This window comes from Sciurus vulgaris, assembly GCF_902686455.1.
Source record: "Sciurus vulgaris genome assembly, chromosome: 9".
Classification (NCBI taxonomy): Eukaryota; Metazoa; Chordata; class Mammalia; order Rodentia; family Sciuridae; genus Sciurus; species Sciurus vulgaris.
The window spans coordinates 103,903,211-103,928,697 of record NC_136469.1 but is presented as its reverse complement, the minus strand read 5'-3'; the positions used below and the strand labels follow the sequence as shown (position 1 = coordinate 103,928,697).

The window sequence follows — 25,487 nt, the reverse complement described above, 5'->3', positions numbered from 1 at the left end:
CCATGCAAAATGTATTTTTTACTATATTTTGAGATCAACAATGTTTAAAATCTTGCACTCTCATACTTTCTCTTCAGTGGACTCAAAGACCAAAGTTTTTCTCCTTATTATCATCTATATGGGAATAATAATATTTATTATGAGGAATAAGTATATGTGCTCCTTATAGAACAGTGCTTGTCTGACACATAGCAAGTGCTTAATAAAGACTGCTATTGCCAGGAAAAGCAATCGTCAGAGGAAATGGTTTGTTTATCTTGTGTACATTAAAGTCTTTTGTATAAATGATGTTCTTTGCTTTGCTAAAAATAAGGAGCTCAGAAATCAAATTATGGCAAAAGATTAGAAATTAACCTTTTTACTATCTTTGGCCCCTAGTTGTCTGTTGAAAAATTTTGTTGCCTCTCTGCAAGCAACCCTTTAACCTTTCTGAGACATCAGAATCATTAATATTTGACATTTTAATTTAATTTTATTATAATTTTAGAGATATTTTCATGTTTACCTGTTCCAGGAGGGAAGCTCTGTGAACTTTCATTACCTGTATAAACCATAGACTTAGATATCTAGTGTAGTTAGTTTCTGTCTCTGTCAAGTTTTTACTGGATGGTTGAGTTCAGTTTAGAGAATTGTAGCATTAGCTAACTACCTTATTGAAGAAGTTAGTAGTCCCAATACAACCTGTAGTACGTGGAACTTTTAAGTTACAGATTTTCTCAGAGTGAAGCTCTACTAAATGTTTTTATGCAATTGAAATGAAAAGCTGTCCTTCAAGAACTATCATAGAGGGCTGATGATATAGCTCAGTAGTAGAAGTCTTGCATAGCATGTCCAGGATTCTATCCCTAGCATCAGGAAGGGGAAAAAAAACTTACATGGAGTAATACAGTTCAGTATTGTTTTTCAAAATGTAATGTGAGAATAATATCAAATTTTTAAATTATTTGTGCTAAATATTATGGGTTTTTTTTGGTCACTTAAGTATATCCAGTGTTTCTGTCATAAGACATTTCTGAGTAAATTTCATTTCTCATTGATTTAAGGTAAATCTGAATGGTAAAAATGCCTGCGCAAAAAGGTCTTAATGAAAATGTAGGAAATTGAAATTTTATGAATTTCCCACTAGGAATATACATTTCTTAAGAATGCTTTCTCAGCGGTATGTTATTAGAAATAGTATTTGCCATTTTGAATCTTTAGTGATCAGTTCATTTAAAGCTGAAAAAACTAATTGGACTTCTCTGACCATATTTAAGATAAACTTTAAGTTGAATATTCTTGTCTGTCCCAGGCTTTTTGAAAACCTAAGGCCCTTAAAGATCAGTGGTAAAAAGACCACTTGTCAAAGCATTACCCCTTAACAGATAAGTTAGAGTCTTATGTCTAGATTTAATTTTCATTGCTTTTAACAACTTGGAGAATTCCTATCTAAATTGTAAACCCAAACACAATTGGAAGAATTTGGACTTGATGGGAGTAAATTTGAAAGTGGAAAGAGAACAAATCCTGCAATTGGGAGTAGCAAAGAATAGGAAATGAAACAGTACAGTAGATAAACAAATTTTGACAATGAAATCTAGGTAACAGTAAATGGTGAAGGAAATCCTGGCTTAGCACACACCCGTAACTCAGAGGATGTTAGAATGTGAGAGGTATGTGTATCAGAGGGCTGATATGACATGAAGTCATCGTGGGCATAGGTTTTTAATTATTCTAAGTTTTGGTACAGAAATTGGAGAACTTTTTCTTTTGTCTTGGGGATGCTTGGATTTTCCCTGTATGTGAATGTTAGTGTGGTTTCCCAGTTATATTGGAGGATATAAGTTAAGTGAAATCACTCCTGGCTTTTGAGATCACGAGGGAACCTAGGAAGTTAGTGATCCAGGTGTAAAATTAGAAAGGCTAAACTTGTTTAAAATTTCATTTAAAGTTGTAGAGAAGGGAAGATTTAAGTTGGCAGGAAATAGTATTGACTATGTACTCCTCATTTCGACTCTGGTTATATACTTGTAGTAATAAGGTTGTCATTTTTATGAGTAAAAACAAATATTTGTGGAGTATTTTAAGGTTCATTTGAGATAGACTTTCGCTAATCCATTATTTCCAGAAAAGTTTTAAATTTCTCAAATGTGAATGATCTGCTAGAAGGAAATATATCTCAGAGGAAAAGATCTTTTGGGCATTGAGATCAGAAAGATTTCAGGTTTGAAAGTTAGTTTTGCCTTTTAATTATTACTTAATGACTTCACTCTCAACACCAACTTCATCACATATAACTTGTACAAAAATTTTAAGTTGAGGATTTTTGTGAGGTTAGGTATAACAGGTTAGGTATTCAATAAAATAGTAACTGTTTATTATTAATCATTTTAGGAAACCAATCTGGTAATTGTGGAATAGTCTGGTATTTTAATTGCTTCACTTCTAAAATATTTCACAGGTGGAATTTAGATCTGAACAATGAAGAGAAATTCTACTTCGGACTCACTTCTCATTGCCTATTTCTACAAGTGATTTCTCTGTCTTGTTAGGCATATGTACTTTTAAAAAAAATTTGTTCTCATTAGTTATACATGACAGTAGAATGCATTTTGACACATCATACATAAATGGAGTACAACTTCTCATTTTTCTAGTTATATATGATGTGGAATTACACTGGTTGTGTAGTCATATATGCACATAGGCATTATGCTTTTACCTTCAACTACACAGTAGCATTTTGACATTATTTTAATTTAAAAAAATTTAACTTGCTAGGTTTCCTATTAAATTTACAGCATTGTTTTGTGGTAGACTATTTTCCCACATACTCACTTATTTAAACTTTAAAGGGATTATAAATAGAACTAAAGATAGGGCAGACTTTTAAGTGTTTAAGTTTTTCTATTTAAAGCCAAATTATCACAAGTGAAAAACTGGTTTTCTATTTATGTTTTCTAATGCTTGTAATATATTATTAGGGAAAAATACCCTGCTGTTTTAAAATGAGCATTATTTCTTTTAAAGCCTTTTTTAGGAAACTTTAAAAGTTGATATGATGGAATTAGGATATTTGTTAGACAAATTTTAATTGTTTGTCAAGCATTTGCTATCTGATCCAGTTCCTTGACCATAAATTCAGGTAGAGACTTAAACAATAATAAATTTAGAAGAAAAGCTATACAAGGATTTAAAATATAACGTATGGTCATTGCTGGGTGTGTTGGTTCTAGTTTATTAATAAAGCATTTTTTATCACAGTAGAAAGTAGCGAAATCTAATTCTGTGAAATTCACTTTTTTTTTTTAAGTTTTATTCTTAATAGTTTTATTATTTTCCAAACATATAATTAGTTGAAACTAAGTTGATTTAATTTTTATGTTACAGGAGATTACCTGGAGCAATTGATGTAATTGGTCAGACTATAACAATTAGCCGAGTAGAAGGAAGGCGACGGGCAAATGAAAACAGCAACATACAGGTTTAGTATTTCAAAATCAATTATATTTTAACTGAGGGAGTATAACTGTATGCTAATTTAATTTATTCGGTGAATATTCATAATGCTGTGCTATGTTGGATGCCTTAGATTCTACAAGGAGATTGAAAATGTGGAACTGTCCACCCTTATAATTATTACAGAGGCTTTTCCACGTAGAATTTATAATTGCTGGATCTTTCTTAGTAAGGTTTTTCTTTTTCCTTGTTATAAACAATATCTGTATATTCACTGATTAAAATGTTAGGAAAAATTGATAATTCTGTCACCTAAATGTTGCATTTCACATTCTTGTACACCTCTTATTATTAAGCAAAATTGGGATGCTATTGTGATTTTATGTTTGTATGTTTTTCATCTGAAATTATTTTTAATTTTCCATATTGATCTTAAAAATAGAATTTAAGATCTTTTTAGGAAAGCTTCATTGTATATGCCATAATTAATTTCATATGACATTTCTGGGGAAGTAGTTTCTTTGTTTCCAAGTGGAAGTGAAAGGAGATGAGTTACGAGTAAATTGACAAATAATGTTAAAACTTCAGTAACTGAGACTGCCAGTTTTTCAGGGTAGCTATACTTTTTCATTATTTGTTAGTTTTTTTAATACCTTAAAAAATGTCCAAAGTGTTATGAATTTTAATCTAATTAATTATGTAAGATACTCTTTTTAATATCTTTAAAGGTAATTATTTCTGAAGTGAAGAGTCTTCTTTCTTCTGCCATTAAAATACCATGATTTCTTAAAATAATTCTGTATCGTTTTACAAAATATAAAATCACTGTATTTAAATATCCAGAAACTTAACAAAAGAGGGATTATATGTTTAAATGATATGGTTTTGTTAACCAAGATTCAAGAAATGTAAATTCAATATAAAACATAAACATACAAAAATTGCTATTTTCCAAATCTATTTGCACCTCAGAAACCCTTAGGCAACTTGTTAAAAGTCCAAATTTCTAGGTGCCATTTTGCTTGCTGTTGTATTTCAGTAGGTTTAGAGTGCTTCTGATGGTGCGTGTTCCTTACCTGTTCACACAGCTTAGCATTTTGCCAACACTGCTTAGTTTTTTAAGAATGAACCTTAGTTATTAAAGTTAGAGGGCTTACATGAAAAGGTAATTTACTTTTATCGACTTAACTCTGTTACTTGTAACCTATATGGATGCTTTGTTTTGCAACCTGGTAGGTAATGATAGGCCCTAGTATGGTGAAATTCTGACCTGCTGCTATGTTAATGATGACTGATTGTTTCCTTAATTCTAATCTTTTAACTTTTACCTTTGTTTGGGTAGCACATATACTTGCTACATTGTGTTTATAAAGTACTTGTTTGTGTTTGGAATGTTTTTATTAATTGTTTCTTATTAAAAGTTTTCTTTGGCCCATTGCGGTGGTGTATGCCTATATTCTCAATGACGTGGGAGGCTGAGACATGAGGATTGTAAGTTTAAATCCAGCCTCAGCAGAATTGTGGTGCTAATAAGCAACTCAGTGAGATTCTGTCTCTAAATAAAATATAAAATAAGGCTGAGGATGTGACTCAGTGGTCGAGTGTCCCTGAAGTCAATCCCCAGTACCTGCTCCCACCCCCAAAAAAAGATTTCTTGGTAATAATCTACTTAGGAAGCTTATTAAAGCCTAGGAAAGGCTTTAAATGTGAACCTTTGAAAAAGCATTTTGTGTGAGTGAAACACATGTTACAAATGCATATCACACACAGAATTATTACCCCTCAAACATACATATATATAAATTAAACTTTATTTCTTAAGTTAAATGAAATTAATTTACTAAAATTAATCTTAGATAAGAATATTTACTCATCTTTCTAATGAACTATGCTCTAATTTTAGGTCCTTTCTGAAAGATCTGCTACTGAAGTAGACAACAATTTTAGCAAACCACCTCCATTTTTCCCTCCAGGAGCTCCTCCCACCCACCTTCCACCTCCTCCATTTCTTCCACCTCCTCCAACTGTCAGCACTGCTCCACCTCTGATTCCACCACCAGGTAAATAGCAAAAAGGCATTTGACTTTGAAAGGAAAATAGCCTATGAGTGTTTCTTTTGAGTTCACAGTGAAAATATATATCTGAAAATGTCTTAATTGATTGAATTAATAAATGTATTTAACAGATTCTGTGTGTGTGTGTGTGTGTGTGTGTGTGTGTCTTGCTATTTCAATATAGCAGAAACAATATTCTAAAATAGAGAAGAACATTCAGATACTGAAATTGACCCCAAAATATAGTAATCCCCATACTAAAGTTGCTAATAGTGTATGTTTAAATCCATACTGAATTGTAAACCAGATCTTAACTTGTTTTGAAAAAATTTTAAAGATACTTTCACAATTGGTGTAGGTCCAAAAAATTATATATTCCTGTGAAGAGATTGCACTTAAAATTTGTCTGGTAGTCTTTTTTTGCATGTTGGTTTCCTTTTCGGAGATTGCTACTAGGTGCCAGGTACCTGGTATTTCCTACTTTTGAACAGAAAAGTAATTTTAATTTTTTATCATATTTTTAGCTGCTTTAGATTAGTAAAAACTGCTTCAGTAGTACTAGAGAAAACTTTTGTAATCCCCAAGTTTCACATTTATTTATATTTTTGATCTTTCATCCAGTGACTTCTCTAAGTTTCTTTCTAGTAAGTTTCAGTATTTTTTTTCCTTTTAGCCAACTTTATTGAACAAGATTGATTGATACTATAATTACATTCTTCTTATGGAGAGTGCCAGTATTAAATGATAACAGTGCTTATCCTAATCAAAATTACATGGCAACATGTATTAGAATTTGCTTTCTATTAGTAAAATCAGTTTGTATAGACAGAGTAATATACTTCCATTCACTTTACATTTTCCAGAGAGCTGTCTTTTCCTTAAGATACTAATTATGATCAGAGTGTAGAGTCAAAGGGTTTGAATAGTCCTTCCTTAATATTCTTCCCTTTACCTCTAAATGTCAGCATCCTCTCATCACTTTTGATTTCCTTCTATCACCTCAACCCTCAGAAAAGTTGAGAAAATAATAAAAAAAAAGATTCATGGCTTTTAGAGAATCTCTCGTCTCAGAATAGAGGAAAAGAAGACCAGGATAGGTTAGATGTGCTTGCTCTAGGCAACTTAATTTCTTGAGTTCCATGACTCTCTTATTTTAACAACTAAATTGAGGTTAGACAGTTGTGAATTGAGAGTGGACCTATGGTTCTTGGGTCTTTACTGTGCTGAGAACTAACCAAATGAAAAGGGGACTTGGGTGATTCATAGTGAAGACTTAATGTGATTCATAAATGAATTTTTTGTCCTCTGAAAAAAAGAGATAAAGTGTATAGTTTTTTAATGTATTTGATTAATAAGATGAAAAATGATTAATATTTATGATAATGGTCCTTTTTTGTTGAATTGCTTTACAATCATAAACTTTGGGTACTAAGGGTGATTTGAAAAGAATTTTCTTTAAAAATTTTTATTTTAATTCTACACATTTGTGGGTACACCATGATGTTTCACTCAATTTATATTGTGGGATGATTTTGAGTTATTGAACACAGCCATCACTTTATATATTGATAGTTTGTGGTATGAACATTTAAAAACGTAGCAATTTTAAAACACATTTATTAATTAGTCATCATGCTGTACAGTAGGTCTCTAAAACTAATACTTCCTGTGTGACTGATACTTTGTACTCCCTTGAACAGCTTCTCCCATTTTCCACCCTTGCCCCAGCTTCTGGTAACCTCCATTCTACTCTCTACTTCTATGAGTTCAACTAATTTTGGATTTCGCATATAAGTGAGATAATGCATATTCGTCTTTCTGTGCCTGGCTTATTTCACTAAGCATTGTGTTCTGCAGGTTCGTGCGTGTTGTAACAAATGATACAATGGAAGAATTTTTCTTATTTACTAGCTAATGGTTTGTCTTCAGATGGCTATCATTTTTATATGTTCAATACTAGCTATTTAAGTAGGAGAAAAGTGTTTAAGAATTAGTGAAAAATAAATACTTTGCTAGTATTAGAATATTCAGAAACTTTCTGTAGAATATTGCTGATAGGCGTTGGCATTATCTGGAAGTTTACTTTTTTTCCAAATTGGTAAAACCACTCATTTCTTTGCCATTTAATCTGTTTATAAGAATAATAAATCTTTGAGTAATGTTTAGTTAACTGATGACATTATCCTATAGAGTACCATTATCTTTTTGTTGCTTAGTCTTTTTATTTCCTGAATGTTAATTCTCAGCTCCGTGCTTCCTATCCAGATTTTCACTGGTGCTTAATTTTGGATTATGTTTCCCAGCAGTCTTGACAGTGTTTAAGGAGTACAGATTCAAGTTGAATTCTAATGTTTATTTACATAGTAACATGCTGGAGGTGGAGAGAATACCAAGTTTATTAAAACTGAATATTGGTTAGTTGAAACTATCTGAATTACTCCTTATTTTTACTAGAGTGTGAGCTGTTGGAGAGAATATAGACTATCATTTACATTTGTTTTTCTCTCAGTGCTAGTCATAATGTCTTGTGTACACATCACATTCCCTACATGTTAGCTAATTGAGTTAACAAATTTAATTTTTACATAACACTAGAGATGATTTTCAGCCAACAATTAGTACATTAAGTCCAAATTTGCACTGACTCTCAACAGCAGCATGGCTGCATACATAAATACCAGCTGAATGTAGGCTCTGCTGAAAGCAAGTTGCCCTTGGCCACAAAACCACATGAATATACCATGTTCTGTAGTTTGTTGTCATTTAAATCACCTTTAGGCTCACAAGCAGCCAATGAAAGAAAGCTGTGACTTAAGAGTTTTTTTAAAAGTATTATCTTAGAACTGTGGTTGTTACTCAGTGGCAGAATGCTCACGTAGCACATGTGAGGCTTTGGGTTTGATCCTTAGCACCACATTTTTAAAAAATCAATAAAAATAAAGGTATTATGTCCACCTTCAACTAAAAAATGTATTAAAATATATTACCTTAAAGGATACTCCATTTTTCTTACAGAAACCCTGAGTTTCCTTTTTTGGTTTCTTTAGAAATATTGAAAATGAAAAAATTTGGTGAGGAGGTGATATCAGGGATTGAATCTAGAGGTTTAACCACTAAGTGACATCCCCAGTCCTTTTTATTTTTTATTTTGAGACAGGGTTTGGCTAAGTTGCTGAGGCTGGCTTTGAACTTGTGATCCTCCTGTCTCAGCCTTCTGAGTAGCTGTACTTATAGGCGTGTACCACCCATTAGTGTAAAAAGTCCTTTGAGAAAAGATTTAAATGTATTTTAATGTTAACTTTGTTAACATTAGATTTCTAATGCATAACTTTTTAAGACTAAAGTTTTATATGTAATAAGATATACAGTAATAGTATATGATGTCCATATTTTAGTTTGCTGCCAGTTTTGTTTTGTTTTTATAAGTAGCATGACTCTACATGCACGTTTGCCTGGAATAGACCTACCTTACACCTATCCCAGCATAGTTATCATTGTTAATTCTCAAACTTGCCCTCATTTGGAGGATAAAATTTATGGTCAACTCCACTTGGAGGTTTACAGTTTATAGCTCGTGACATAACAAAATAGTTCTTAACAATTGAGATGAGGAGATAATTCTCACCCAAGATTTTTACTGTCAAATAGTTGACAGATTTATTGCCTTCTGTCCACATAAGCACACATCAGCAAACATGTGAAACCTTATTAATAAACGGGGGACAAAGTATTTCTGGCCACAATAGATTTATAGAAGATTAGAGGAGATTTTGTATTAGAGTACAACAAAGATGAAAAGACTTTTGAAAATGCAGAAGTATTTAATATGGTTCCTTGCAGCCATACTGACAGTGGCTTGAAAATAATTATTGGCAAATCATGATTTTCTGTTATTTTCGTTTTCTAGTGAACCAGAAAATAGACCCTGTTATATTGTTTTTTTTTCTTTTTTTTCAGAAACACATTAGAGCAATTTCATGCTTTTTTTTCCCTCAGTAATAATAGAAATAATAGCTAGTTACCATTGATGCACACTTTTGAAGGCACTGTTTTGAATATGTCCTATGTATTAGCTCATTTGATTCTAGAACAGTTACTCTGATTTTATAGATGAGTAAACTGGGGCTTAGTGAATTTAAGTAATAGCTAGAATTAGAACCAGAATTTTAATCCAGGCAATTTGCAAGAAAGACTATTTTCTTTCTTAACTATGTTGAAATGGATTAGTACCTCTCAAGAAAACTATTATTGGCTTATGTGTATTCATAGCAATAACGTGTCTTAGGGACAACCCCCCCCCCCCCCCCCCCCCCACGCTCCTTCCCCAAGCATTTCCCTGAGTCAAAATGCTTTCATATGTATTTCTGGGTAGGGAAATGACCAGGAGTTGTTATTATTTTTTAATCCAGTTAACTAAAGTTTTATTGTTTGTCTGATTTATATTAATTAGTCTAAGCCTAACTGAATAAGCCAGTTTTAAATTCTTGTTTATTAGAAGAAATATTATAAAACTGGAAGAATTGATATTATAGGCTAGGTGATCTGGTTTATGTTGTTAATTTTAACTATTGTAAGTGTACAGGTCATTGTGCAGCCATCACCCATCACCCTAAAACTTTTTCATCATCCCTGACAAATATTTTATACCTTTTAAGCAATAGCTTTCCCAGGGTCCAATCCTCAACCACTGTTAACCTCTATTCTACTTTCTGGTCTCTGTGAATTTGTTTATTCTATGTACCTTATATAAGTTGAATCATAGCAATGTTTATTCATCTGTGTCTGGTTTATTTTGTTTGTAAAATAAAAGAATTTTCATGATTTGAACTAACTTTATGGTAGGCTTATAATGTAGGCTTTTAAATGTTAACTTACTTTAGTGTCGTATTATCTTTGTTTTTCATAATGAAGTATGTTGAAGGATAAGTATAAGTCAAGGTTAATTTGATTCATTTTTTGTTGTTGTTGCATTAACTAATATTAAGACTGTTCTATAGGTCTTGAGAACAATTGAAACGGAGCCCAAGAGTAGAATTCTTATGAGTTGTAAAAGGCTCTTTATAGCTCAACTACTCTGAACAACAATTTATCCCTGCTTGAAAAGCTGGATGTGAGATTTACTTGTTTATGTAGATTTCAAATACAAAAAAATTCTACATTTTAGAAGGAAGTTGATTCCTTCGTAAAAGACTATTGTCATGTAGATCAGTATGTTACCTAGTCATTGAGTACTGCTAATTGAATGAAGTTAAAATTTTTATGCCTTAAATATCTTGATTTTGGGTTCATCATCAAAGGTCTGCATTCTCTTTACGTGATTTCTTTGTTTTCTCTAGTTCTTTAACACTATTAGCATTTCTTAAACTTTGGTCACATACTCTTAGAACTCTTAAAAATTACTGCAGACCCCAAAGACCTTCTATTTATACATGTTATATCTTTTTTTAAATTACAAATTAAAACTAAGAAATTAAGATATTTATTAATTAATATAAAAATACCTATAGCCCGTATGTTAAAGAACTTTTTTATGAAAAAAGTAGTAATTTTTTCCCTAGAACAGTAAAAAGCCTCTAATGAGAAGTGGTGGCTGGTTTTAAACTTTTGTAAATCTTTTACTATGTAACTTATTAGAAAAAGTGAGAACTATTTGTGCATTCAGTCTGTAATGATATCACAAATTCATACAGCCTTTGGAAAACTTGACTATATTTATAAGAGAATAAACATAAAGAAAATATATTAGTATTTTTATGAAAGTAGTTTTGACCTTAGGAAGATGTCAGAGACCCCCTTGGAATTCCTGGACAAAACTTTGGGAAGTGCTGCTTTGGCAGAAGGTTGGCTTATATTAGATGAATATTATCAACACTCTTGAGTTTTGTCCTTTTAATTGAGAAGTTGTTTTCTGGATGTAGCATTCATTAAACTATGGTGTGGTAGCTTTTGGTGATACTGAACAGATTTCATATTAATTGGCATTGTTTGCCAAAAATGTACACATTTTCCAGAAGTACTTTTGAAAAAGAATTTCTTCAAGTCTTTGAGAACTGTACTCATTTTCTCTTTTATTGTGTTTTTCTATATTAAACGAGTAAAAACAAAAGCAGTCTGCCGTTTTTAGTTATCTCAAAAGTAGGGAATGATGCTGATTATATGTAAATAAATAGTATTTTCTGAAACAATTAAAATTAATTTAAATGTAAATTTCAAGGGGATTAAAAGCCTCTTTAGGATGTTGGTTTTCGACTGTCTTTTTTCCCCCATGGATGCTCCCCTTAATGATCGTTATAGTTTGTCCATTTTAAAATAGAAAATTATTTTACTTTTTTGATATGCTGGTGACTTTTTGGTTACTTTAAGTTTTGTGACCACAGCATTAAGAAATGGTTTATAGTACTTTACATTTGATATTTTTTTTAAAGGATAGAGAGTAGTTTGTGTGTGTGTGTGTGTGTGTGTGTCTAATTTTTAAAATCATGATACATAGAAAAGCATTTCTTATAGAAGGTGGTAGCTAGTCTACAGCCATACCACCCTGAATATGCCCAATCTTGTCTGACAGAAAGTGGTATTTAAAAAATTTCATAAACCTGACTCTTCACTCAATTTCTTTGTGCAAACTTTCTGAACTTGATGACTTTGAAGTAAAAATTGTGGCTTTAAGGGATCAGGGTTTTCTACTCCTTGCACTATAGTACTGACGGTATTCGGAATTCACTAGTGAGAAATAGGAAGCAGAATTCACATAATTTTGCCATTTTTTCTTCCTTTTGAACTTAATAAAGAGAAGATAATTATTATATTGGTTGCTACAGCATGAATTACCCCAAAATGTAGTGACTTAAAACAACATAGAGTTGTTACCAGTTTTTCTGGGTCAGGAATCTAGGAATAGTACAGAGGTTTTCTGCTTCATGGTCTCTCGGACCTCTCAGTCATCTCTGAAGATTTGACTAAAGCACTGTTCTTAAAGCTTATGCACTTGTTTGTTAAAAGGACTCAAGTTTTTTCTAGGTAGTTGGATGAGAGGGTTTCAGTTTCTTGCCATCTGTGGTCTTTTCAGCATGACATCTTACTTCATTAAAGCATGCAAGCTGAGATGGTAATAGAGAGTGCCATCAAAATAGAAGCCACTGTCTTATATAATCTAGTCATGGAAGTGATATCCTATCATTTTTGCTATATTTATATATTTTATTTGTTAGAAATAAGTCAACGTTCAGCCTATGCTCAAAGGAAAGGGCATGAATATCAGTGATTATACAAAAGAGAGTATAGCAGGAAGCAGAGATCATTGAGAGCCATGTTATAAGTTGACTGTCACTTAAAAAGTTGATGATGAAATACATAGAGAATGAACTTACATTAGACAATCTTTGTTCAGTTTGGTATGGGAGTTGTGGGGAGAAACTACAGAGTTCATTTTAATTTTGTGGGAATTTTTAGTATTGGTAAATTCTTCTTAATATTATGTTTAACAGGAATACTGCTTTTCTGTTTCCTTGCCCCAGTTCCTCAAGAAGGATTTCAGGTGTTCACCCCCTAATATCACATGTATATGCTTTTGGTTTAGTAACAATTTGTAATAGAATATATTTAATATATTTAATCTGTTTTGAGTTTCTCAGCAGTGAAATTAGAGAAGTTTAGAATCTAATCTGCTATTTCTCAAAGTATGGTCCCAGGCCAGCAACATGATCATCTCCTGGAAAATCTGTGGGGATCCAAATTTTCTGGTCCCACCCTAGACCTCCAAAATCAGAAATTCTAGGAAAAGAGCTCAGCAGTCTTTCCAGGTGATTCTGGTACAGGTTGTGATTTCAGTACAATTAGTCTATTCATTCCATTAGAGTTTGAATTACTTTTCCAAAAGACTTTGGTTAGTACTAAGAACCTTACTTTTACTACTTTCCAGGAAAGGGAAATAAAAATAAGCCTTCCCAGGAAAGTTAACATTTTTTTTCTACTTATTTTACAGATACAGGATGTAGAAAAGAAACTCAGTACCTGACTTTTTCAAGTCCATTAGCTAAACTAGGGAGTTTGTGTTGGCCAGGATGGTAGAGGTGTTGAAAGGAGAGAATGCAGGAATTTTTGAGATGCATTTCCTCTTCCTTACATTATTTGTCTTTTAACAAAAATGAAATACTAAATAGCTATTTTTAAATGAAAATTTTATTTGCCCAATATTGTGTCAGATAGTAAAATTTTTTAGTTGTAGTTTGAAAATGTATTTGACGGTTGTTAAGGAATTGGTTGTGTAATGTTTTAACTTTATAGTCCTATTTCAATGAACATTTACCAGTAGGCATTGAAATACAATCTTAGGTGAAACAGAACTCTTTCTAGTTCCCATGCCAGCTTTCTGATGTATATAGGTATTTTTCTTTGAAACATCTATATAAAGCATGATTTTTCTTTGTACTTAGTTCCAGTTCACTTCTTAAAAAATCCATCCTATGATACTAGTGTAGTAAGATTAAACTTAAAGGCAAACTGTAATTTTAACTTCCTTAATAGTACACTTAATTTGGTTGTATGTCTTTCATCTTTGTTTTATGGAAATGTTACAAAATTTGAATGTTTTTGAGGACTGAATCTTGAAGGGGCTAACTAGTAATTTGGTTTTTCACATGAATTCACGTTTTAGTAAACTGTAGTAAGCACTGACTGAAGTGATACATGCTGTTCATATATTCATTTAGGTAAAGTTATTAGGTTTATAGTATCACAAAGTAGATGGCTGAGTTTCGTCGTATAGTCTTTTCTCTTACATACCAAAGAAAGTAAATCATGTTTTTAGGTGGGGAAACTAGGTAAAATAGTGAAGTGCAGTAGTGTTCTATAAAATCTGTACTGTTCTAAAGAGAATTATGTAATAGTATATATTAAGAGCACTTGATGCTTTGTCGTCCTTAATTTTCCATTTAAGTTTGGAATCTGGTATTCTGTTAGCTTGTTATTGTCTGCTGGATTCTTTTAGCTCAGTGATTTGGGAATAGCAAGGTAACCTCAGGATGGATGAGAATTGTCATTAACTGTGGGTTAGTTTGGCATATTTGTGGAAGCCTAATGATTTTTGAAACATGGCTGCTTTACCTGACATTTTTAGTCTTGTTGATTTTGTAAGCTTAGCATATTCTTTGATTGCATAGGTGGTTGAATCATGTGCTTCAGTCTGTATTTTAAGGCCATTTGCTGTTTTAATACCTTTTTCATATGAACCTGTTATTCTGATAAAACATGGGTATCACAACATTTTAAACTAAACTATTAGCAGGTTTCCATTTTCAATAAAACATCTGAAAGTGATTCTGTTTTCATTTTTTTGCATGCATTTATTTAATGAACTAGATTCCCCCCCATCTTTTTGACTAATTTTGATGTAGTTTTTAAGATGAAATTTAGTAAACCAGTCCAATTGTGTTGAACTTATCTGTGGTATAAAGCTATTCATGAAAAAGTTGTTTTAAAAAATTTCCTGTATTCCTATTTAGAAATCTGTTATTTTTCTTTAACTGAAAGTAGTTACAATTTTGCATGCCACATAAATTACCTTTCTTGTATCTCTTAAATTTAAAATGCAGAATTTAATTTTAGTTCTTAGTAAATAAATTTTACATTAGGATTTAAGGGCACACTTGGCCAATGTAAACTGAGAATGTTCATATATAATTTATTAAAGTTTATAATGTGTGCAAATAATGAGTTAGAATCACTGTATTTGCTGACACTGGTAGACGTAAATCATCCACATTTATTTTAATGTGCCCGTATATACATATATATACATGTACATGTATACCCTTGCTATACCCCTTTCAATATTTCTACAAATCAAGAAAAATATTAAATATTGCCCCACTCCTGCCAAAAATAATGAAACATTGTATAGTAAAAAATGATGTCTCATCAACTTTTTATTTCATTCATTTGAATGACCCACACTGAGCTTTACAAAAGTAAATAATATCCATAATCATCAGAGTTGCTTACACTATCTGTAGTATTAGAGAAGCTCACCAATCAGTTTCCCTACTAAAATGTTAAGGTACTGAGATCAGACATTGATTATCAAATTTAGTTAGAATTAATATTTTGGAGTTTGGTATTTGTGTATGCACAAGGGTGCTTTTTAACTTACTCCTAATTTCATTTGTGATTACAGCTAGTGGGGGAAATCTTGTTATCAAGTTGGTAGAATGGGTTTTCATCAGGGAGTTGGATGTTATACTGAATTGTTGGTCTGCAAGAAAACAGAACGCTTCTCTTGAGTGACTAAGCCAGGATAATGAGGCAAGGGGTTTTATTTCAAAGTTTGTTTTGGTGATGGCATAAATACATAACAGGTTCTGAAATCCAGTTACTATATTAAATTTCATCACTTGTTTTTTAGGTATTCCAATAACTGTACCACCTCCAGGTAAAACTTTTTTCATGTTTTCTCCATCATTGTTAATGAACATGAAATTTCAAGCTTATAGGAGGGACAGTGTCGATGCAGTTAGAATATGAATAGGCCTATTGGGATTTCAAGGTCCTATTTTCAGCTCTGCCTTTGCTTCATTCCCGTTTTAAGACACTTAGTTTTCTTATACCTACTTGTCTTACCCATTTCTGTAGAAATAGAGATTCTGAGAAAATTCTCACCTTATCAATTGGTGAAGAAAACAGTATGGGATATAAATAAAATTTTTATTTAAAGTCTTTTTAGACCAATTAAATTTTTATACGATATAGTGACTATAAGAGAAGAGAAAAATAATTTATCTCGACTTTATCATGGTTTCTGATTTCTTTACCCTGGTGGCAAAACTCAGTATCATGAGAAAATATGTTCTGAATCACAGAGCAATTAGTTGGATTGTTAACTTGTTAGTTGGTTGTTCTTAGAGTGGTGATTCATTGTTCATTGTTAGAATGGTATGGTCTTTAGGAGTAGTGCAGTTTTTTTGTTTGTTTGTTTGTTTTTTCTTTTTGTCAGTTTTTTCTTTTGTGATAGCAAACCCTATTAGCAAGCATGTTAATAAGTCCAGTGTTTTAAAAGAAAACGACAGGTGATAATGCTTGGATCTAAATTCAGAATGGCCTGAATAAATGGAAGTAGTGAAGTTTAGATTGCACAGGATAGTATATGTGATAGAGTCACTGACTGTGTGTGAATGTGGCTGAAAAAGACTTATCAGAAATCAAAGGAGTTGATGTGTCCTTTTAGTTTAAACAACAATGTGGTTGTGAGGCTGTGTAACATAGGATTGTGGACTCGAGGACTAATGTGATAATTGCTAAACTTTTGCTTATGCTGATAATTCAGAGGAGTTATAGATCCTAAAACTGTACACAGTGGAAAGCATGATAAACTTGGAAATATTTTGAATCAGGACTAAAAAGATTTAAATGGAACTTTGAGAAGGGATAAGAAAACGGATTCATTTTTAGTTAGACTACTAAAAAGGAGGCTTAATGGAAGAGTTTTCAAATATGTAGAAGGTAATAGATAATATGACAGTGGAATACTTGTCCTCATCAGGACAGCAGATGAATTGTGTGAGGGATTTAAATTATATAATCTAATGAATTTCCTAATAGTGAGAGTTGTTAAATCTTGGAAGGAATTGGTATCATAAGTTGTGGAATCTTAAAGTCTTTGTTGTGATGCTATATTGCTATCTGAATTTGAAAGTGTAGAGTAGATTAACTGTTAAAATCCCTTTTAGCCATATTCTATGGTATTTCACTTAAGTATTACGAATTATTGAGAATGCAGACCTCATGATATAAAAGGTGCAAATTATTGTCCTCCAAACAAATCCAAAAACTCCATTATGTGCCTTTCTTTGTAAAGTAATTTGCTGGGGTTGTGCTATTTAAAACATTTTATGGCGGATGTTCTCAGCTTTGAGCAGTTATATTTACTGGTAAGATTTTATTTATAAGTTACACATTTTTAAGGGAATTTTTATACATCTAGAACTCAAGATTTTTTTAAAAGAGGTAAATGCTGTTTTATTTGCTTTTCTTCTAAAATATTTCAAGTATAACATATCTGATGGCAACACTACTACTGTTTTTTATATGGAAAAGGTAAGGCATTGAGACTAACTCTCATACTCACAAAATGGGCTGTGTGTGGTGCTGAAAATAAGACCGGGTGTCCTGACTCCCAGTTTGTGTTCTGTGTTAGGCCAGACTGTATATTGAAATTTGTATTGCTCCAAAAATCTGTTTATAAATTTAAGCTCCATTTTTTTTTCTGTCCATTTAAACATAGAGAAGCACGTTTATGTCCCCAGAGAAATTTAGTGATACTCAGCAACTTTGTTTTTCTCTTTACATTAAACATACATTCTGTTAATTTTTTATAAAATTTTTTTGTCTTATGATTGAATGTTTCAGGTTTTCCTCCTCCACCAGGTGCTCCTCCTCCATCTCTTATACCAACAATAGAAAGGTAAATCACTGTGAATACTGTAAATTTTTGATCATTGTAGTAGCCTTTTGACAGAAGAATCACATACATATATCTTGGTGATATAGTCAAAGATAGTTTTATGAACATAGCACCTGCCTTTTAACAACTGACAAATCTCATTAATTATTTTTATATAAGATGTTAGCCTGTTGTCAAAATAGGGCAAAGAAAACAAAATCTTAATATTTTGAAGTAATATCTTTGGTTTTTGATACATGGGTTAAAGAAATCACTGGATTGTTAAAAACTTGGGTATTTTTGTGAAATAGAATTTACTAGAAATCATGAGTAATGCATATCTCTTACATAGTTTATGTCGTCTGGAATGCTGTACTGAATAATATTCTCATGGGTGGCAATATTGTGTTTAACAGCAGAGGATTAAACAGTGTTATTTTATAACATTGAAATCACAGTGTTGTCAGGCAATTTTCATAACCTTTTTGAGACTTAGTTTCACTTTTTACCATAGTGGTTGATAAAGATTAAAGCTCCAGCACAATTCTTAGCAGATAGGAATCACTTCCAGATGAAATCTGTTATTTCTACTGTATGCTCACCTAGCGTGCACAAGGCCCTGGAGTCAATGCAAATACTGCAAAACAAAAAATAGGCATTAGGTTTAATAGTTTTGAGGTTAAAAGCCTGTGTTTAAGTATTTAAAAATAAAATTACAGCATTGTCATTTATCACAGTTGAATAAAAGTTTTGCCAGGCACTGGGGTTTATGCCTGTAGTCTGAGCTATTCAGGAGGCTGAGGCATAGGATTTCTTGAGCCCAGGAGCTGGAACCATTCTAGGCAACATAGCATGACCCTGTTTCATAAATGTTATAATTCTACCTTGCTATAATTCTACCTTGTTATAATTCTATCTTTCCATTTGTACCAAACTAATCAAACATATTTGCAACAGACATAAAAATACATTTTTTTTTCCCTCAACAGCGGACATTCTTCCGGTTATGATAGCCGTTCTGCACGTGCATTTCCATATGGCAATGGTAAGTTATTAGTTACCCAGATTCATATTCATAATTAGTTGCCCAGATTCAACTTGAATCAATAAAGTACATAAATATTTGAGACAATAAAAATGTGTTTCTGTGGTTTAAAATAACATTTTAAAGAGCAGTGAAAAAAATATTAACTGAAGAAATCACTAGGTTAAGCATCTGCCAGGTTACATAACAAAATAATTTTTCTTTATTTGTTGCTTATACTTTTAAAGATTAGTAAATAGTAGCGTAAGAGATATTTGCTAATTTGTCTCATATTCCTTGTCTGAGTCATAGCATCTAACTAATGCACTTATTTTCTCCCCACTACTTTAATTTTTTTTATAAATAATCTATAGGTTCTCTTTTTTGTTCACTTGTAACTTTATTCATTCCAAATTTTTTTGATAGCACTTTTATTCATTCATTTATTTTTAAAATGCTGTGCATTGTACTAAATTTTAATGCTACAGCGAGTCATGGTGGTTACTTTCATCAAATTGATAGACTAGAAATGAAATAGCTTATTGACAGAGAAGAATTCTTGGGAGTTCAGTGGAGGCGTCTTGCTTTCCAGAGGGGTGGAGCAATAGATGATTTGACTTCCATGTAGTTCAAAGATAGGGGATATGAGAACATAGTAGGCTTCATGTGGGGACGTACAAGCATATCTGAGAGATGATACAGGTTTGATTCTAGACCATTGTTATAAAACAAATGTTGCAATAAAATCACACAGTTTTTGGTTTCCTAGAGCATGTAAAAATAATGTTTACACTATAGCAACAGTCTATTATGTGTTCAATAGCATTATGCTTAAAAGAACCTTACTTTAAAAATACTTTATTGCTTAAAAAAGAAAGGAAAAAAAATTATCTGAGCCTCTGTTGGTGCAGGGTCTTGCCTCAAGGATGATTCCTGCTGTTGGTAGTTGGTGAAGGTTGGGGTGACTCTGGCATTTTCTTAAAATTAGACAACAGGGATTAATTTAGTCTTCCTTTCATGAAAAAAATCTCTAGCTTATGATGCTGTTTGATAGCACTTTACTCACAGTAGGACTTCCTTAGAAATTGGAGTCAGTCATCACTAACCCTGCTGCCGCCTTCTCAACTAAATCTATGTACTATTCTAGATCCTTTGTTATTTCAACAGTGTTCACAACATCATCACCAGGAGTAGATGCCATCTCAAGGATAAACTTTCTGTACTTCTGCATAAGGAATGGTTCCTCATGCATTAAAGGTTTTTGGTGAGGTTGCAGCAATTTCATCACATCTTCATTCTTTGTTTCTAATTTTAATTCTCTTGCCATATTCATATCTGCAGTTATTTTCTTCACTGAAGTCTTGAACCTCTCACAATCATCCATGGAGATTGGAATCAACTTCTTTCAGTCTGTCATTAATGTTAATATTTTGATCTAACCAATAAATCACAAGTTTTCTAATGGCATCTACAATGGTGAATCCTTCCCAGGAGATTTTCAGTTTATTTTGCCCAGAGCCATCAAACGAATCACTTTGGCAGTTACAGCCTTAGGAAATGCATTTCTCAAATAAGACTTGAAAGTTAGAATTACCCCCTTTGATCCACACAGAATGGAAGTTTTGTTAGAATGTATGTAAGCAACATGAATTTCTTTGTGCGTCACCATCAGAACTCTTGGGTAACCACATGCATTATCATCAGTGATTGAGAGAAATATTTTCTAAGCAATAGGGCTTTATAGTGGGATTAAAATAATCAATAAACCATGTTATAAACAGATTGCTGCCATGCAGGCTTTGTTGTTACATTTATAGAGCCCAGACAAAGTAGGGTTAGTGTAATTCTTGGACCCTAAGATATCCGGAATGGTAAATGATCTTTGACTTCAACTTAAGTCACCAGCTGCATTAGCCCTTATAAAAGAGCCAGCCTGTCCTTTGAAACTTGGAAGGCAGGCATTGATTTGTTCTCTGCAACTATGAAAATACTTGGTGACATCTTCCATTAGTAGGCTGTTTTTAGTTTATGTTGAAAATCTGTTGTTGAGTGTAGCCACCTTTATCAACTGTTGTAGCTAGATGTTCTGGAGAACTTGCTGCAGCTTTTGCATCAGCACTTGACACAACACCTTGCACTTATATGTTATGAAGATGGCTTTTTTCCTTTTTATTATTTTTTTATTTAACCTCATGTATCAACCTCTGCTAGCTTTAAGCTTATCTTCTGCATTTCCTTTACCTCTTTCAGCCTCTGTAGAAAATGAAGAGAGTTAGGTCCTAGCTATAGGTAAGACTTTGACTTAAGGGAGTATTATAGATGGTTTGATATTCTATCCAGACCACTAAAACTTGCTCCTTGTTAGCAGTAAGACTAAAACTTCCTATATGTGTGTGTTTATTAGAGTAGCACTTTTATTTTCCTGTAGAAACTTTACCTTTGTATTTATAATGATGATATTTTCTGGTACAAGAAGCCTAACTTTTGACCTAAGCTCTAAGCTTTCTATGTGTTGTTCTTCAAGTTTAATTATTTCTAGCTTTTAATTTGAGAGACCTGTGACTCACTCCTTTACTTCAACACTTAGAGGCCAATTTAGTGTTAAGTGGCCCGATTTCAATATTTTGTCCTGGGAAATAGAAGAGAGCAAGATAGGAGAGTAGCTGGTCAGTTGAGCAGACAGAACACATGTTTATTGATTAATTTTGTCTTAGTGATGCAGTTTGGTACCTCAGAACAATTACAATAGTAACCAAAGATCATTGATCACAGTTCCCCGTCATTAGAAATAATGATAATTAAAAAGTTTGAAATATTTTGAGACTTACCAAAGTGCGACAGAGACATCAAGTGAGCTCATGCTGTTGGGAAAATGGTGCCAGTAGACTTGCTTAATGGAGGAGGGTTACCACAAATCTTCAATTTGAAAAAATACCCACAAAGCACAGTAAAGCAAAGTTCAATAAAACAAGCTTTGCCTGTATGGCCATGTTGTGTAACTTGGACCTTTTTTAGAGGATCATGAGAAGCCAGTTAGTTTTAAGATTCCTTTCTGCCTATTTACTGTGAGAATATTGTGGATTTATAGGGTGTGTATTAAGGTTGGGATGATAGTGTTGCCTTCTTGGATTGGGAAGGAAATTAGAAGTTGTTGAATGTGAAGGTAGAATAGGGTAAAATAATTTTGTCTACATAGTTCTTAGTTAGGATGACTCCTCTCTAACAAAAGACAGATATATCTCATGTAACATAAGATATCCAGGAAATGAGAATCTCAGAGAGGTGACTTTAAAAAAAAAAAAAAAATGTGGCATAGATTGGCATCTACAACAAAAAATAGGAAAATTTTAGGGAAGTGACAAGACAGAGGAGCCAGTGTTGGGCAGTCTATGAATAAATAGTAGATAAAGGCTGGTTGGTCAAGTTTGTTATGTTGTTTACTCTGGTGTATTCTCCAGTGTGGTAAGAGCTTAAAGATAGCTTTAGATGAGGGTCTTGGTAGAGAGGGTAAGAAGAGCACCTGTGCCTTTTGTAAATTTTATACTCTTTCTAAGCAAATGGGGCAGGACAAAGAACTTTTCTTTTATCTGCTTCTTATTTGCATTCAGATCAAAATTATTTTTAAACCCATTTATCATTACCTCTCTCCTTTTTCCCACAGTTTTTGTTCCTCTCTTTATATGCTTTATATTTATATGCTTGGCCTCAGTTTCATGTGCCATTAATGCTACTGTGTAGAATATTAGTACATCTTTGTTTTGTTTGGCTGGACATCTACTTAAAACATTTACATTCTGTCCTGCAACCTCAATTACCTGCACTCTAACAGATTTTTTATTCTAAAAGCTAAGAAATAAACAGCGTTTACATTGGTATGGCTGTGTAAACTTTGGACACTGTAGAGATAAATTATAACACCTAAGCCCCTCAAAGGATCTATATCCTATGGCAAGTATGTAAACTCAAATTACCATCTTTTTCTTATACTTCATCAGTTGTATAAAGTCATACTACATCTTGGTTTGGTTCATAGTTGGATCATAACTTTCTCTACCTCAAATACCAAAAGATGTTTTTTAATGCCTTTAGCTCTTCAAAAAAGTTTTAAGTTTTGTTTTTCAAATGTAAGTCCTTAAGCCATCTGGAATTAATTTCTGCCTCTCGTATTAAAGATTTAATTGTCCCAGCATCATTTATTGAATAATCCTTTGAGGGACCTACAGTGTCATCTTCATATATCAGATTTCCAAGTATGTATGAATCTGGGAGCTCTGTAGACTACTTAATTAATTTGACTAGCTGTCTGCTAATAATGCCATAACCTCTTAATTATAAGTTTCATAATCTGATATCTGGCGCAGCAAAATTTATCTACCTTATTCTGCTTCATAAATATTGTACTTTCACCTATGCACTTTGGAATCAGCTTTACAAGTTCCTCGAAAGTCTTTCTTATGGTTTTGATTAATAACTAACATTTATATAGTGTTCTTTGTAACACCGTTCTAAGCAATTTGTTTATATTAACTTGTATAGTCCTGACAACCTTTTAAGTAGATAATAGTCTATAATACTGTTATCTTCATGTTACATAAGAGGAAATCAAACACCAGATTAATTTCCCTCAAACCACACATCAAATGGCAGTGAGAATTTGAATCAATAAAACCTGACTTCAGAGTTCTTGCTTTTACTATACCATACTAGAATCACATTGTGCTATAGATCAGTCTGTGTGGACTCCAAACCTTTGCAGAACCACATGTATCCCTGAACGAGGACTCCCTTCATTTATAGAGATCTTAATGTGTTTTGATAAGCTACTATAATTATATCCATACACTTGCATATTTTGGGTTAGATATAGTCCTTAGGCACTTAATACAGTGTTGCTGCTATAAATGGCATATACATGTTCTATTTATGTTTGCTTGAATTTAGTAATAGAGTTGGTTATTTTTTATATTTATCTTGTAGCCGTTTACCTTGCTGAACTGTCACTAAATCTCACTAAATCTGTGTAGTCTATTCAGACAGTATCACCTGCAGATAATGACAGTTTTCTCTTCAGTTACCTATTTCCTTACCTTCACACTCTTATTTTTTCTTTTATTTCTTTTTTTCATATATTTTTAATTATTGTTAGTAGTAGTAGTAGCAGTAGTAGTAGTTGTGGAAGTATTTGACTTTTGTTGTTCTCTTGTTCTGACAAGGACCTTCCATATAATGTTGAAGTACTGGAAATAAAATTATCCTTTTTCTTTTTAAAGGGAATACTTCTAGATTTTTACGATCATGTTTTTAATGGAACCGTACATCAGATTAAGAAAATTCCTATCCTCTCCTACTTTTCCAAGGGCTTTAAACTGTGAATGCGTAGATATTGAATTGAATCAAGTGTTTTTTGAGATTGTTGTAATGGTTTTTCTTCTCTGATCTGTTAATGTGGGAAATTAAATTTCTACATTTTTCTAGTACTAAACTACTGTTGATTGGTATGATTAACCTAACTTGGTCATGATTGATTATCTTCTTTTAAATAAACAGTAATTGTTTCCTATTTTTTTTTTTTTGAAATTTTTTTTAGTTGTCAATGGACTTTTTATTTTTTTTTGTATGTGGTACTGAGTATTGAACCCAGGGCCTCACACCTATCTACCAGGCAAGTGCTGTACCAATGAACCACAACTCCAGCCCCTTGCAAATATTTATTTATAATTTTGGCATCTAAATTCGTTGAAAACTGACCTACAATTTTTCTTTATTTGTATCAAGATATACAAGCCACATGGAAAAAGTTAGAAAATAATCTCTTTTTCCCCTTGTTTTCTGGAAATTTGGATGACATATTGTAATAATCTATACCTTATAAATTATTAGAATTCATCTGTAAAGGCTATTTGGTCTTATGGGAAGATTTTAAATTACTGATTTCAATGCCTTTTAAAGGTATGAGATTATTCAAGATTTCTTTTTCTTGAGTCACTTTTGTTTGCTAAAGTATTTTGTTTTTGTAGAGACCCATTTCAGCCAAGTTTTACACAGTGCATTGTAATAAAATATATAATGTTCTCTTTATTGTTTAATCTCTGCAATATATAGTTGGTAGTCCCTTTTTGGTTCCAGTATTGTTTATATGTCCTTTTCAATCTTGCTAAGTGACTATCATGCTTTGTCTAATCTTCAGAAACCAACTTCTAGCTATTTACTTTTACGTGGTGACTTTCTACTTATTCGATTTCAATTCACTAGTTCCCTTCTTTTGGATTATTTTGTTCTTTAAGTTTGTAGGTTGGAAGCTTAGCTCATTAATTTTCAGTCTTTTCTAATAGTGTTTTAAGACTAGATTTCCTTCTAGAATCGTTCATATTCCTAAATTTTCTAGATATTTTTATTTATTTATTTATTTTGCCTTAGGTTCAGTTTCTAGCAGTTTATATTTAGGAAGTTTTTCGACCCATGAGTTACCAGAAATGTGTTTTTAATTTGTAGTGTATGGATGTTTACCCATAACTTTTTTAGATTTCACTTTTAACAT

The 25,487-nt window shown here is 32.3% G+C and overlaps 1 protein-coding gene and 1 pseudogene across 24 annotated transcripts in view; one reads left to right on the top strand and one right to left on the bottom strand.

Annotated features, from left to right (window-relative positions):
• Positions 1-25,487, bottom strand: part of LOC306669896 (DGAT1/2-independent enzyme synthesizing storage lipids-like) — a 497,646-nt pseudogene that overhangs the window by 280,478 nt on the left and 191,681 nt on the right. The gene's annotated exons all lie outside the window — the stretch shown is intronic.
• The window catches only part of FIP1L1 (factor interacting with PAPOLA and CPSF1), a 67,579-nt gene that overhangs the window by 33,021 nt on the left and 9,071 nt on the right, over positions 1-25,487 (top strand). For 12 of the 23 annotated variants that reach the window (XM_079154062.1, XM_079154059.1, XM_079154071.1 and 9 more), the window contains 4 exons: positions 3,370-3,463; positions 5,342-5,498; positions 17,892-17,946; positions 18,915-18,970. In XM_079154062.1, coding sequence (XP_079010188.1) covers positions 3,370-3,463; positions 5,342-5,498; positions 17,892-17,946; positions 18,915-18,970 — 362 coding nt within the window. Of the gene's footprint in view, positions 1-3,369; positions 3,464-5,341; positions 5,499-15,891; positions 15,919-17,891; positions 17,947-18,914; positions 18,971-25,487 lie in introns of all 23 variants that reach the window. The other 11 variants (XM_079154064.1, XM_079154058.1, XM_079154061.1 and 8 more) reach the window with 1 other exon arrangement.